Source organism: Dromiciops gliroides, chromosome 1, assembly GCF_019393635.1.
Source record: "Dromiciops gliroides isolate mDroGli1 chromosome 1, mDroGli1.pri, whole genome shotgun sequence".
NCBI classification, from domain to species: domain Eukaryota; kingdom Metazoa; phylum Chordata; class Mammalia; order Microbiotheria; family Microbiotheriidae; genus Dromiciops; species Dromiciops gliroides.
This window is the reverse complement of record NC_057861.1, coordinates 184,446,011-184,462,637: the sequence shown is the minus strand read 5'-3', so window position 1 is coordinate 184,462,637 and position 16,627 is coordinate 184,446,011. Positions and strand designations below refer to the sequence as shown.

Below are 16,627 nucleotides of genomic sequence, written 5' to 3'. Positions count from 1 at the left end.
TTCAAATACTTCTTTCCTGGCCCTTCCACTTCTAGTCCCCTCTTTCTTAAACTACCTTGTATTTAACTGCTTTGTATTTATTCTCTTTATGCAGGGTGTCCCAAAAATCTTAATCCAATTTTAAACTTTAACCACTTCAGAAGTATAAATTTTACAAGTGTAGGAGCTAAAATTGGCCTTGGGTGCCCTAGGCAGGCCACCCCTCCCTCAGCCTAACTGAGGGAGCCTACCCAAGACCATTCCCAGCACATAAGTATTGTGAGCCCAGGCCCCACACAGCAGGGGAGGCACACAGGAGGCCTGAGGGCCACGGGAGTTTCCTTTGCCCAACCCCCAGCTCCCCGAGCACCAGGCAGGGGCTCTGCCGCAGCCCTGGGGCAGCCAGGGAATTAGCTTGGGTGGACATGGCACAGCCTGAGAGTCTGGTAAGAAAGAAGGGTATATATTCAGGAGTGGAGATAGTGGGGTGGGGGGGAGAAGAGGGGTTCAGTCAGAAGAAGCACAGGACAGAGAAAGAGAGAGAGAGAGAGAGAGAGAGAGAGAGAGAGAGAGAGAGAGAGAGAGAGAGAGAGAGAGAGAGAGAGAGAAGTTAGAAGAGGAGGACTCTACAAGGATTACAAGGATGCTACAGAGACAGAGAGAGGAGTGGAGGTAGTGAAGGGGGCAGACAGTGAAAGTGGAGAAGAGTAGTGAGAGATGCTCAGATGCTGGGGGGGGTCACAACGGTATGGAAAGAAAGTGGGGTCCACAGTGAAGTGGGGTCATTACAGAGAAAGAAGTTAAAGAGTGAAAGGGAGAGGACTAAGAAAGTTGGAGAGGACTGAAGGCAAACAGGTGGAACAAGGCATGGCTGCAGGTCATATACTTTGCATTTCTTTACCCTTATCTCTTACATTTATTCTTTTAAATAAAATCTTGTGCTTTAATTGAGAAGAGACATTTACTTATCAATTTGGGAGAAGCAGTGGGGGAATTTTTGAATGGCCCTTGCAGGCTGGCTTTGGCAGCTGGTGGCCAGCTATGGCTTTACCAGCTAAAAGTAGTCATATAGTCAGCCAAGAGTCCACAGATTAGCCCCCCACCCCACACCCAGTTAATAAAATTATTTTTACACAAGCTTATAAAAACATCATTTGAAAGTTTTTTCAAATGATTTCAAATTCAAAAATTTAAATTTCTTTTATACTTATTTGGTTTTCAGAGTCTTTAAATTATGAATTTAAAATTTTAATTTTAAGAAGAAGGGGCAAAGGGCACCCTGTCATTATGCAATGAGTGTTCAATGGTTTCTGGAAGAAAGTTTCTTAGACTAGGAATCAGTAAAGCAGGTCTTCTTGCTTGGCCACCTTAGTCACCTGATTTATATCCATTAGACTTTTCCTCATAGGACCACTTTAAAACATAAGGTTTGCCCCAAAACTTCATTCCCTAGATGATCTTAGGGCTAGAATTGCAAATGCAAACATTTCAGTCACTGAACAGCAGCTGATGAAAGTTTTTACAAAGCTCAACCAGAATGAGATAAAGCAAAAGATGATGGTGAGATTGAATTGCAATAAGAAACAAGCCAGTATTTTTAAATGTAAATATCTGACCTTTCACATTTTTTTTTAAAGTTTTAGCATATATTTCTGAGGTTATTGAAACTTAAAATTTCACTGTGACTTTTGGGACACCCAGTATTTATAGAGATCCTTTGGAATGTAAGCAGCCAGAGAGAAGGGATTCTTTTATTCACTCTATCCTCAGTGTCTACCATCATTCCACATGGTAGGGGCTTCTTAGATAAATAATTTTTTATTAGAGACATAGCACTTGCAGATTAGAGAGATTGTCTTGAAGGAAGCACAAAATCAAAAGACAAATTAGTAGATGAAACAAATATCATGAGTGGAATAGTCTCCATAAATGTATAGAGGAGAGGTAGGATAGCATGAGACTAGACAACAGTCCAGTTTCACTGAAAAAGAGTAGAAGAAAGTGATTGGAGTGAATTTGAAAAGGACTATAAACACCAGACTCCTAGTGTCCTGTTCCTTAGGAAATGGCAGCCAAGGAACATTTCTGGGCAAAGGAACTTCACAATTACACAATAATTTCACAATTACACAATTATTAAGGTCGTTCTGCTGTGTGAAAGGTTGGGTTAGGGAAGGAAGGGACCAGGGTAATGGAGATAAATTAGAAGGTTAGTCAAGTCAATAGTCAAGAGATTGTAAGATTTTGGATATATATGGTAGCAGTGTGAGTAAAAAAAGAAAAGACCAATACAAGAGAAATTATGGATCAATAAAACTTGCCAACTGAGCTTTATTTCTGGAAGTTTACTGGAATATATATTGCTAGGATAAGCTGAAAAAAGATAGGTATGACGCGAATCTAGATTAAGGAATTTGGCAAATGACACATTCAATAGTAAAATGGAGAATAAATCTCAGGAGCCTCACATCCTAAACATAATATTCTTATCCACCAGACCATTTCAGTTTCCAATAGATGGAAGTTTAAAGAATTAAAGCATGAGCTAAATAAGAAAAGAAAGCAACTGGAGAAAGAAAAAAAATATATATATATATATGGGAAAGAATTAAAAGACATGAGAACAGGCTTAGAGCCAGGGTTTGAATTCTGTGTATGCCACTTAATGCCTGTATAAGCCTGGCACAATTATATAGCCTCCCTAGGTCTTAGTTTCCTCATCTGTAAAATGAAATGAAGGCAGACTAGATGACCCCTAAAGTCCCTTCTAGGTATAAATCTCTAATTTCTTTCAGTTCTAAACAGAACAATGCAAGCATAAGCAAAAAGAGCCTGAAACAAAATAACCTATTTAAAACTGGGGTGAGCCCTGGGGCAGAATTGACTTTGCTAAGGATTGAAGAGTAAACAATACTCAACCCTCTATAATTAGCTGGGCCAAAGAAGTCTACTAATCCACAACCGAACCATTTGGCAAGACCAGAGGCTTGCCATCAGCAGCCTTCCTCCTTATGGTCCCCTGTTCCTTCTCTTTTTCAGAGACTGATAATAAAATCGACATGACTGATTCATGGGCTGCCTCAGGTGAAGCTGCCATCCTTGCCCCTTGCATTTGATTCCCTCAAATCTCATTCATGTCAAGCCCATTCTCATTCCACTAATGTGGTACAGTGGAAAGAACACTATCTTTAGAATCAGAAAATATGAATTCAGATCCTGTCTCTATTTATGTGACCTTGGGCCAGTTTTTCAACATCTCTGCATCTCAATTTCCGTATCTATAAAAAGCAGAGTGGGCTAGAGATGGCTGCTGAGGCCCTTTCCAGTTCTAAACTGGTAATGCTGTGGTCTTGTCCTTCCACTATGCCCTCTGGAATCCCCACCCTGCCCCCATTTTATGAACAAACTGCCCTTCATATTATATTAAACCCTCCCTCCAAAAATTATTTTTGTATTTAATTTTCATGTCTATATTTCCCCCAAATAGAACACTATTTCACTTCTGCCTTTGCATGTATTTAGCAAAAAAGAGCTAAACATAGTTATATGTTTAATAAATGCTTGTTAAATGGAACTAAATTTGATACAATAGGTTACAACTAAAAAGAAAGCCAAAATAAACAGCAATTCGGTGATTTCTGAAAAGACTGTGAAAACCTGAAACAGTGACTATGCAGTCTGTTAACCCAAAGAACTCAATCCAATCTAAATTCTAGTATAGTTCTAACATTTTTATTGAACTCTGACCCATTACAGAAATTATAAATTAATCAAATAGAGGTATTTCAGAAAGTTCAGTGTGAGGTAAATATCTATTAAATTAATTCCCTTTTATACATGTTATCTAGTATAAAATCAGAGATGTGTTCTGCTATAAAACTTTGTCCCCTTGTACAAAAGTAAAAATGATGCTAACTTATCTAGGAGTTAGGAGATGTGATAATTGGTGATTATCTGAACCTGTGATTTCATCCCAATAAAGAAAGTACAGAGTAAAGTTTACAATGTGCACAACAATAAGTATCATTACAGTTGCCTCCAGCATTGAGAGATAAACTGATTTTCCAATGGTCATATATTTAGTAGGTGTCAGAGGTAGAACTTCAAAGTTCAAAGATCTGGGTCCAAGGCTAGTCAACCATCTATTATAATGTACTGACTCTTGTTGAAAAAATAGCAACTATTTTAAAAACACCTATAGAAGGAAGAAAATATTCTGATAAAAAGTGAATCACAATTCTATGCTGTAACCAATCAAAAATGAATACAGAATGTAGTGTCAAAAAATCTGTACTTGTTACATAATTTCATTGCTGTTCTGATCTTGGTTGTTCAATCAACACTCATTCATTCAATAAGAAATTTATTAAGAACCTACCACATGCTAAGTACTATGCTAGAAAATAGAGGCAAAAAATTAGACAGTTCTTGTTCTCAAGGAATTCATATTTGACAGTATAGCAGAATTATGTCCTGCTTTAACTTGAAGTGACTAAATATTGATTTCATGGAGAAAAATTTTTACAAGCCTTGAAATTCCCAGCTTCATTCTACACAATTGTTAACAAATGCCTAAAAAGTAGATAAATGGCATATAAATCTATGAATAGAAATGCAATATCCTTGCACAAGCATAAATTCTGAACAGTACACAAAGAAGGGAAGATCCTTAAAAAAAAAACAGGTAAGACTAAAATTGCTTTTATTTAAAAGATACAAAAGATAGCTGCCATGTACTAATAATTCCGATCAAAATACTGCCAATGATTCATAATTATTTAACATATAAAATGTTTAACAGTTGGCAAGTATTAGTAAATATTTAAATGACTAAAGATGAACTATTTCACTAAATAGATCAGTAAGACTGAAAACAGAGAAACAGTATCTAAAAACTAAAAAGTCCAATATTGAAATTGTTTTCTGTGCTGAGCCATTACAGCAATGTGAAGAAATTATGATGGTAATGATCATTTAGTTTAAATTATTCATTCTGTTAGTGTTTGGTCCCACCTAGGTAGAGTAAATTTAACTTAAAGCATTTTTAATTTAAAAAAAAAGGAATGAAGTATTAAAATTAATGTATCACAAATGGAACCAATAAAAAGGGGCTATAATTAATGAGGTAGTATAGAGAGGAAAATAGAATGCATACAAGTATATACATACAGATATATACACATGCATAAACATGCCTATAATACACACCCTGGGGTGTATACTAAAGCAGCATAATCAAAGTTAATGCAAACAAGAAAAATCATCAGAATTTTGTGGGAAATATTATGTAGAAGCAAATTTTTCTATCAGCAGAAATTTTTAAAGATTCATTTGTCTTTTAAAAGCTTCATTATTTGCAAAACATGGCAAATCTAAAGCTACTAAAAATTTTCAGGCCAAATTAGTGAGACAAAATACTTAAGAAATTTTTTAAAATTCAATTTTCAAGGAAATGTCCAAGTGTCCTAGGGAAGAGAGCCACTACCTTCAGCTCTCTTTAGAGAACACTAATAACATCTAGCTCTCTCTCACCACCTCCCATATCCCACATATCACCCCATCCTATTATCTCTACCTTAGTAAGACCTCTAGTATATCCCGTCTCTCTTCTGACACTGAAACCACCCTTGGGCAGCCCCATATTACCTCACACTTGGACTATCACAATAGCCTTCTGGTTTTTCTCTGCCTCAAGCCTCTCTCTACTCCAGTCTCCTCTCCACTCAGTGGTCAAGCCTGATTCCCATAAACTACAGAATCCACTATAAAATCCTCATTTCAACACTCATCTGGCCCCCACCTATCTTTGGAGCCCTCCTTCACTTTGTTCCCTCTCACATATGCTCCAGTCTAGTGTCACCAGCCTACTTCATGTTCTTTCCCCAAGAGGATCCTTCTCTTAACTCCAGATTGACCAGCTGTCGCTTGGGACTGGAATGCTCTGTCTTCTCATCTCTGCCTCCTGGCTTCCCAGGCTCCCCACAAGTCACAGTTAAAATCCCACATTCCACAAAAAACCTTTCCTTATCTCCCTCAGTAGCACTGCCTTCCCTCTTTTGTTTATCTCCAATTTATGCTGCATGGACCTTTTGTGTGACAGTTATTTGCATGCTGTTTTCCCCACCAGAATGTGAGGTCAGGGACTGTTCTTTTGCTTAGGACACTGTCTAGCACATAGTAAGTATTTAATAAATGCTATGTTACTGCTACTGCTGCTGATAGGAATTTTTTACAGTTATATTTATGTTTTCTCATCCATCCACTTGTATGTTCCTTGAGAGTCAAGAATGTCTTTTGCCTTTCTTTGTATCACAAAGACTTAAAAGAAAGATTAGCACATAAATGCTTAATAATCAGTCATTCTCATTGTGATGTTTAAAATATAAATGTGTGGTCGCCTTAAATTGGAAACTTTAGCACCAGTCTGAAACCAGCCAGACATCTTTCTTGCTAGTTTGCATGACCAGCAAAGAGAAAAACTAAAGGGGGCACTCCCTTTTAGTAAGTGGACATTTTCATCATAAGATTCAACATTTTTATCACTATTCTCAAATAAACCATGAAAAATCATCCTAAACATACTTCTATTTATCAGTTCTAAACCTCTTCATTGAGATCTGTGGAAATTTATTTTGATTTGGGGACCCTACCTTTAGGCTGAGATTAGAAAGCCTTAGGCCCTCAGGGTCTCTCCCCCTCCTCCTCAGCTTCAGCTGAGCTGAAAAAGCCCCGTGGGCTATACAAGACAGGTCAGACAGCTGGGGGGGAAAAAAAAAATAAGCCCCAGCTCCCTCAGACCTGACCAGAGCTATCTTAAGATCCCGGATAGCCTGTGCTGAAGCACGTGAAAGCTGGGGAGTGCAACCCCCCCCCAAACCAGCCGCAGCCCTGGCTGGCAGATTAGCTTGGTCTGTGGGGGCGAAGGAAGCCCCAAGATTTGAGTGGAGAGAAGAAAAGGTATATATAGAGCTGGGAGTTAGAGAAGAGGGGGCTGACTAGAAAAGGCTGACTAGAGTAAGGAAGGAGACTAGGGGAGATGGACTAGAAAAAAAAAGAAAAAGGAAGGAGACTCGGGGATGGACTAGGAGCAGGGGGACTAGAAAGAAGGGGGGCTGACTAGAAGAGGGCAGACTAGAGGAGAAGGACGGACTAGGAGAGAGGCTGACTAGAGGGGAGCCCGGACAAGGACGGAGGAGAGTTTGGGAAAAGGAAAGACAGGTCTGACAAGGTTACAGGCCTTAATACAACCCAGGGAAAATGTAACGTGCCCTGAGGCCGGAGGCTGCTAAGGCCCTTATTGTATTCAAGAAGTTCTTCAAGGCGCAGCAGGTGTGAAAGAGATGCAGTGGAAAGAGACCACAGGAAAACAGTCAGGTTGTACACTTTATTTCCCTGTATTCCTAAATTGAAATAGTATCTCATGAATAGAGTCTGCTTTGATTATTTAGTTAAGAGCCTTCTTAATCTTTAGTTTATCAGTTTGGGAGCAGTGTGGTGGAACTTTATAAACTGCCCATATTAAATTAACGAAGTCAGATAGCCAAATAGTCATATTAAGAAGTTTTACCTTATTGTTTTGGAATTAATTCTCACCACTTTTTAATGTAGGCCTCAAATCACAGTGCCTACATTAAAAAGTGGTGAGAATTCCAAAACAATAAGGTAAAACTTCTTAATATGTGGATATATACATAATAAATAAAAATCTGATTCATGTGGTTTAATCAGAAGAAACCATCTTCAAATCTGGGATGACCAGGGTTTGAGGCTTCCCTCTGACACACACTGACACACTGACAACTCCCGTAAGTTCTCTAAAACAATAAACTCATTTAGGACGAGGACTTTTAACTTTTGTATCTCCATCTCTTGGCACAGTGCTTGACACATAATAAACATTTAACAAATGTTAGGTGGTACAGTGGATAGAACGCCAGGTCTGGCATCAGGAAGACATGAGTTCAAACCTGGTGTCAGACATTTACAAGTTGTGTGACCTTGGACAAGTCACTTAGCCCTATTTTCCTCAGTTTCCTCATCTGGAAAATTAGCTGGAGAAGAAAATGGCAAACCACTCCGGTATTTTTGCCAAGGAAACTCCAAATGGGGTCAAAAAGAGTTGGACATCATGGTCAACAACAAAATGTTTGTTGACTGACTGACGGAAATCTCTGAACAATTAAAACAGTGAACAAACCAAAGGGAAGTGGAAAATGCATGGTGGACATAGACAGGCAACCTGAGCACAAAAATGGCAAAGTTCATAAATAGGAAGTAGACAAGATATGTAACAAGAGTAATCCAAGTGATACATTAAAAGACATGAAAATATAAAAGGCTCTTGAAGTGCCTTAGGCAGAACTGTTTAAAGTATTTACAGAAAAACAGTTAAGAATCTTATACAAGATGAGGAAGCTATCAAGCAGTTTCAAATCTTCAATGATGAAGAGAATAAATCAAGATTCCAAAAAAGTACCAAGGTAATAATAAAATAGCAAACTATTATAATTTCCCCACTTGTGTTTAAATTTGCTTTACTAATAGGATTTGATGGCATATTCAAACAAAATTCCCACAAAGTATATTTCCTGAAAAATATTAAGCTGCCTAAGTCTGTACATGACCCAAGTATTCCAGTCTTCATTAAAAACTTCACTAAAAGCCTTAGAGACGATTCTGAGTCACAGTTCTCCTCTGCCCCACAAATCCACATCTAAAATCTATTCAATGAATAAAATCTAGGCTCTGGCACCAGCTCTTCTGTGACTGCCTTTAACGACTTCCCCAAACCAGGGAAATGGAACTCTCCTTTGACTTTCTACAGAACTTATTATCTAATAATCTGACTAACTTGAACAGGAATACTGTGTCCTCCTATCTCTTTACTTCTTGAGATCATACCAGTTGTTGAATAATTGACTGCCTCTGACCTCAAGCAAAGAGGATTCTTCACAACAATCAGATAGAGAGAGGAACACAGGCACATCAGCACTCATTTTAGAGAACTAGAATACCTTTGTTCATTTATGTAACTGATTACCTTTAATGGTTTCCTCCACAACTTCTACTACACGATCTATTTGCTGAACCTAAAAAATACAAGAAAATAAAAGTTTTTAATGATTTACATTGTCAAGGAAAATTTTATTGCAACGACATTTTTCTCTGAATCAATGTTAGGGATGCTAAAAAATTCTGGTTTTTGCAATATTTGAAATTTCATACTGTAGGTCAATGACATCATTAAGCAACAAAAGAGAAATAAATATAGATTTTTACCAGGTCCTAATATGGTCATATCATACATGCCTTTCAAAATACCACTTATAGTTAGCCAAGAAAATTTTTCTAATTATTGTGAATTTACATTTTAATAATAAGGTCTGATAAGAAAAAGAATATTTCTCTATTCCAAAGAAAGAAACATTTAACATAACAGAAGAGAGACAGAAGAAGGGTGCAAGAAAAGGAGAGCACAAGGAAGAGAGGGCAAGAAAACACAAGAATTCAAAAGAGCAGGTTCAAGATTCACAGAGTATAATAAAACAATATATCTAATTCATTGTGAGAATAAGGGAAAAGATTTTTTAATTAATACTATAAATTGTAGCCCTGAATATTCAAGAACTCAGCAGTTGGCATATAATTCAAACAAAATAAATAAAACAGTATCTTTCATTCTTAAGACTTTTACTAATAAATAGATATATTTTTTAAAAAGACATGCAATATGTTCTACTACTAACTCCATATGTTTTCTACAATGAAGAAGAGGCATAGAATAAACAATTTATAAATAACATCAATGACTCATTGTGCAGTAGAATTTCTTAAAAGCAATGTTATTTTAATCATGCAGTATGAGCATCAAATATATATTTAAATATATAATGAAGTAGTATTACTACAACATATAAAGATATGATACAAAGATCCTACTTTGAGACATTTAATAGTTCAGTAAAAATGTACTATGTAATAGTACAATGCAGCAATACATAAATTCTATTTTGATTTAAAATTATATTTTATTTTATATACAAATATCTTAAATAGTTTTTGAAATACATACTAGCAAAAAACCTATTTTGTAAAAATATGGTGAGAGTTGCCAGTATATTCTGTAAATTTTCTTTTTTCTTTTTTAAATAAATTTTATTACTACCTTTTGTTCTCACATCACCTAAATCGCTTTGTAATTTTGCCATCATTCACTTTTGATTGTTTTGGGGTGATTGATCTTCTCATTTATATAATTTTATTCATCATCTATGTTTTCTTGGCTCTGCTCACTTCACTCAGCATCAGTTCATGTAAGCCTTTCCTTGCTACTATGTTTAAGTAATATTCATTGCTTCTTATAGTATCATAATATTTCATTACATTCAAGTGCTAGCTAATGGTTGTTGAGCCATTGCTAAATTGATAGTTATCTCCTTTTGCCCCAATTCTTTTGAACAACAAAAACAAAATGTTATAAATATTTTGGTGTACCTAAGGATTCTTCTTTTTATCAATGGACACCTTGGGAAACATGACTACCTAGTGGACTTTCTGGTCAAAGGGTATGGACATTCTGCAATGAAATACTATTGTGCTGTAAGAAATGATAAGCAGGCAGATTTCAGAGAAACCTGGAAAGACTTGCATGAACTGATGATGAGTCAGATGAGCAGAACCAGGAGAACATTGTGGACAGTATCAACAACATTATGTGTTGAACAACTGCGATAGACTTGATTCTTCTCAGAAATAAAATGGTCCAAGAAAGTTCCAAAGGACTCATGATGGATAATGTTCTCCAAATAAAAAAACAAACAAAAAAACCCCAACAAACTGTGGAATCTAGATGCAAATTGAACCATACTATTTCTATTGTTTTTTGTTGTTGTTTTTCTGTTTTAAGGTTTTTCCTTTTTGCTCTGATTCTTCTCTCATAACATGACTAATGCAGAAATATATTAAATGTGATTGTACATATATGACCTATATCACATTACTTGCTCTCTTGGGGAGGGGGGAGGAAGGGGAGGGTGGGAGAAAAATTTGAAGCCAGAAATCTTATAAAAACAAATGTTGAAAACTATCTCTAAATGTAACTGGAAAATAATAAAATATTTATATGGGAAAAAAGGGCACGGACATTCTAGCCACTTTATCAGTATAACACCAAAATGTTTTCAAAAATGGATGCACTAAAGCAAAAAACACAGTAGTGTGTCACTCCTCCCACATTAACTATTCTCATATTTTGACATCTTTGCCAATATGCAACCACGAGAGACAACCACACATTAGAAAACATAATCACACATATTGTCTATTGCATTTCATATTTTAAGAAGACATTCGTGTCAGTTATTGTGGTTGAATGAGATGAGATGTGTTTTGAGAAAAACATGACCAGAAATTTATTCGACACTGAGTATTTGCATAGAATTATGCAGTAAAGAATTATATAAATCTAAACATGTTTAAGGTCACATACACCTATTTGCTGTAGAGTTATATATGACCACAGTAGCACATAACTAAAGACTACTCTATAGGAGGTTAGAGTTATGTACAGATAATAATACTCTTTATGAATCTTCTTTCTTCATTTCATAGTCCTGTCTGTCATGGCTCAAAAAAATTAACTTGGCTGTGACTATTATAAATAAAAACGGGCTGCCAACAAGCCTCCCAACATTTTACAGATATGTCCAATTTGAAATTCTGTTCTGGGATGTTTCTGTTTCACTTCTGCCCTGCCTGGAATGATTTCCATGTATCTTCATCCATTTAGTGGCCATGTCGTACCCAACTTAACCATGTTGCAAAAAATCACAGAATCTTAAAGTTAGAGAGGAAAATTAGAGTATTCTGATACAGTCTCTATGACAGATGAAACCCCTAGAGATTCTAGACTCTACTTGAACATTGAGAATGCTTCACTCATTGTCTCATGTGGAAGTCCAAATAACTTCTGGACAGTGCTATCAGAAATTATTTTCTTCATGATAAGCCAAAAATCTGCTTCTCTGTAACTTCTTGTTAGTTCAATTTCTGAATCCAGAGTCAGAAAAAAAGCCTAATTCTTTGCACATACTTTATATGTTAGATGATGGCTATCCCATCATCATTATATCTTGCTTTATTTGGGCTGAAAACTTCCAGTGTGATAACCTGTTCCCCTTCCTCTGGAGTCCTTCATTTTTCCAACGTCGCTCTTAAAACAGAGCACCCAGAACTGATATTGACATTCTGGATATGATCTGACCAGCACAGAGTAATACTAACTACTTTGATCTCTTAATGTTGCTTAAGATTATATTGCATTGGCTTTTCTGGCTAGCATATCACATCGTTGACCAAAACTGACTTGGTAGTTTATCAGAAAACATGTTGAGTTGTTGTTCTTGTAGTTTTTTAAACATGAATTCTTTTTGTTTTTTTACTGTCCTTTAAGTTTTATTTTCCCAAATTACATGTAAAAACAAATTTTCACACCAATTTTTTTTAAACTTTGTGTTCTAAATTCTTGTCCTCCCTCCCTCCCCTCCAAGAACTCAAGCAATTCAATATAAGATATATATGAGCAGTCATGCAAAACATTTCCACATGAGCCAGGTTGTGAAACAAAACAAACAAAAACAAAACTTCAGATAAAGGAACTAACAAAAAAAATTATGCTTCAATCTGTATTCAGACATCATCAGTTCTCTCTCTGTAGATGGACTACATTTTTCATAGGACCTTCAGAGTTGTCTTGGATCATTACATTGCTGAAAATAAGCAAGTCATTCACAGCAGATCATCTTACAGTATTGTTATTTTGTATACAGTACATATCATGTTGTATCAGCTCAAGTAGGTCTTTCCAACGTTTTTCTGATAGCATCCTGCTCATCATTTTTTTTACCATACATTTATATGGTACTATGAAGCGAGATCTCCTTACAATAAACCCATGAAGTTGATTCTTGCAACAGTGATAACATTTATATAGTACCTTTTACCTGACAGAATTTTCTTCACAATAGCTCAGCAAAGTAATATGAGTTGTATCATCGTCAATCAATTCTCATCATCATGAACAATCCATCCTCATTGTCATCAATCAAGCCCCATCTTCATCCAATAATCATCAATCAATCATCATCATCATCTTACATTACTCTTGCCTCTGCTCCAAATTTTTTTCAGTTACTATTGTTGTTTCCCTCCATCCTATTCCCTTCCCCTATTCCCTTCTATTTTCTTTTTTCTTTCACCCTATCACCCCTCAAAAGTGATTTAATTCTGATTGCCTCCTCCCCCAATGTGCCTTCCCTTCTTTCACCCCTCTCTCCTTATCCTCTTCCACTCCTACTTTCTTGCAGGGTTAGATAGATTACTCCACGCAATTGAGTGTGTATATTATTCCCTTCTTGAGCTAACTCTAATGAGAGTAAGGTCTTTGAGCCAATTCTGATGAGTGTAAGGCTCATTCACTGCCAAGCTCCTCCCCCATCTCTCCCCCTTCTCCATAAGCATTTTCCTGTTTCTTTCATGTGGGATTTCACATTATTCTACCTCTCCCCTTCCCCCTCCCCCAGCACATTCCTCTCACCCCTCAATTTTACCCTAAAGATATCATCATGGGGCAGCTAGGTGACACAGTGGACAAAGCAACCACCCTGGACCCAAGAGGACCCGAGTCCAAATCCGACCTCAGATACAAGACATCAAGACACTTACCCACAGTGTGACCCTGGGCATGTCACCCAACTCCAACCACCCCACAAAAAAAAAAAAAAAGATAAAAAATAAATGCTTTAAAGATATCATCCCTTCATAATCAATTCCCACTTGTGCCCTCTGTCTAAATATATTTCTATCATCTGCCCTAATACTGAGAGAGTTAGGTATATCATCTTCCCACATAGGAATGTAAACAGTTTAACCTTTTAACATCCCTCTTAATTTCGTATTCCTATTTACCTTTTTATGCTTCTCTAGGGTCTTGTATTTGAAAGACAAATTTTCTATTCAGTTCAGGTCTTTTCATCACAAATGCCTAACAGTCCTCTTTTTCATTTAAGTCCCATTTTCCCCCCCAAAAGATTATATGCAATTTTGCTGGATAGGTGATTCTTGGTTGTAATCCCAATTCCTTTGCCCTCTGGAATATCATATTTCATGCCCTCTGATCCTTTAATGTAGAAGCTGCTAGATCTTGTGCTATCTTGACTGGGACTCCACAGTACTTGAATTGTTTCTTTTTAGCTGCTTGCAATATCTTCTCCTTGATCTGGAAACTCTGGAATTTGGCTATAATATTCCTGGAAGTTTTCATTTTGGGATTTCTTTTAGGAGGTAATTGGTGGATTCTTTCAATTTCTATTTTACCTTCTGCTTCTAGAAGATCAGGGCAATTTTCCCTGACAATTTCCTGGAAAATGATGACTAAGTTATTTCCTTGATCATGGTTTTCAGGTTGTCCAATAATTTTCAAATTTTCTCTCCTGGGTCTATTTTCCAGGTCAGCTGTTTTTCCAAGGAGATATTTCACATTGCCCTCTTTTTTAAAAAAATTCATTTGGATCTGCTTTATTGTGTCTTGATTTCTCATAAAGTCATTAGCTTCTATTTGCTCAATCCTAATTTTTAAGCAATGGTTTTCTTCAGAGAGCTTTTATACCTCCTTTCCCATTTAGCCAATTTGGCTTTTCAAGCTGTTGACTTTTTTCCATGACCCTCCTACATCACTTTCATTTCTCTTTCCATTTTTTCCTCTACCTCTCTTACTTTATCTTCAAAGCCCTTTTTGAGTGCCTCTATGGCCTGAGACCAATTCATATTTTTCTTGGAAGCTTTGGATGTAGGAGCTCTGACATTGCTATTCTCTTCTGAGGGTGCACATCGATCTTCCTCGTCACTAAAGAAACTTTCTATGCTCCACATCTTTCTCTTTCTGCTCATCTTGCCCATCTTTTACTGACTTTTAACTCCTTCTTAAAGTGGGGCACTACTTCCAGGATGTACTGTCCCAAGCTTCAGGGAGTCCCAGGTGGAACAATTTAAGGAATGGCAGGTTCTTCACTCACCTGGCCTGTTCTCTGGTCTATAGGTAACTCCAGGCCAACTTGCTAATTAACCAGGCAGCAAACTTTGTGTGCTGTGGTTGTTAGCTATGATAAGCCTTTGCCCCTCCCCCACCTTGGCCACCACCACTCAAGCCTACTTCCTGGTTCCCAACAGGGTCAAAACACCTAAGTTCCACCTCAGTGCCAGCAGATACCCCTGTAATCTCTGCCCCCGGCCCATCAACTGCTCAGCCCCCTCACCAGACTGTGAGCTTAGTTCCAGAAGACACTGGTGCTGCGGCTGATTCAGAGGCTCTGGGGATCTCTTTCTCTGGCGAGGCCCACCTGGGACTGGCTCTGTGTCAGCGTGACTGCAAGGTTCGGCTCCGCTCCCAGCCTGGCACAGGAGCCCCTTCTTGCTGACATTCTAAGCCATCTTTGGCTAGAAAATGATCTCAGCCCGTTCTTTTGTGGATTCTCTTGCTCCAGGAATTGTCCTATGGCATTATCTGGAAGTTTTTTGGAACGATTGTGTGGTGAGTTCCAAGAGCTTACTGCCGTTCCTTTGCCGTCTTGGCTCTGCCCCAGAAATCTAAACACGAATTCTTAAGGCACACTTCCTTAATCCTATACTTGTGCAGTTGTTTTTACAGGAGGAAAAAAGCATAAAGCTAAGGAGCAATAGGACCAATTTCATTTAATTAGATTCAGCTCACTGATCCAGTATGCTGAGACCTTTTAGGGTCAGGATTCTGTCATTATCATCATCATGAGTGAATGAATAAGCAATTCTCAAGTATTTTCTTGTGCCATGTACTGCGCTAAGCATTAGGAATATAAACCAAAAAAGTGAGACAAATCTTGTCTTAAGGAACTCATAATCTAATTGCTAGAGTTAACCCATAAAAGAAAGTTCAGCTCTGGGAGGATGGAAAAGCACAAAAGTCCTGAGAGAACAGCAGCAAAGTACATGGAAAGGTCCAGCGGTCCATGAGTTACATTGATAGGTTCAGTTAATATTGGGAGAAAAAAGCAACAGAGGGATTTTGGAAGGTGAAAAGACAGAGGAGATGTCAAGGTTTATAAAACATTAGGAGGCAGTATCAGTGTAATGTCTGCTGGTTCTTCATCTTGCTAGAAGGAATAGAATGAGGAACTACTATATCACAGAAGCCATGTTATCAATCAAGCAGTACCTATGGAGTCTGGGTGTCCTGAGTGGAAGAAGGGGCAAAAAGGAAGGCAAAGGGAATGAGTACCCCAATGGTAGGTCTTCCTACTGTACAACCATCCTAAATGGTTTTAAAATGGGTTTACAGGCTAAAGGAAGAAGCCAAGAGGGGAAGGAATAATCTGGTGGTGCTGAGTCTACCCACTATTCTTGTCCGTGGAATAACTTTAATGGAAGCTAGTTGTGTGGACTATACTATGATTAAGATCACAGGTCTTACCCTATGGTAGAACTAAAAAAAATCCTGCTAAACTAGTAACCTAGGCCAAATTAAGAAGGCTATTAATAAGAAGGCTTTTGTAGTTCAGAAGAATGAATATTAAGTATGAATTACACCTCAGTTCTTCCAAAGGAAATTGTATGGCAT

General features: G+C 37.3%; 1 protein-coding gene across 1 annotated transcript in view; it reads right to left on the bottom strand.

The window, feature by feature from the left end:
- CDKAL1 (CDK5 regulatory subunit associated protein 1 like 1) overlaps positions 1-16,627 on the bottom strand; it is a 652,342-nt gene that overhangs the window by 480,715 nt on the left and 155,000 nt on the right. Inside the window, 1 exon segment of the mRNA XM_043977679.1 lies at positions 9,020-9,068. Coding sequence (XP_043833614.1) covers positions 9,020-9,068 — 49 coding nt within the window.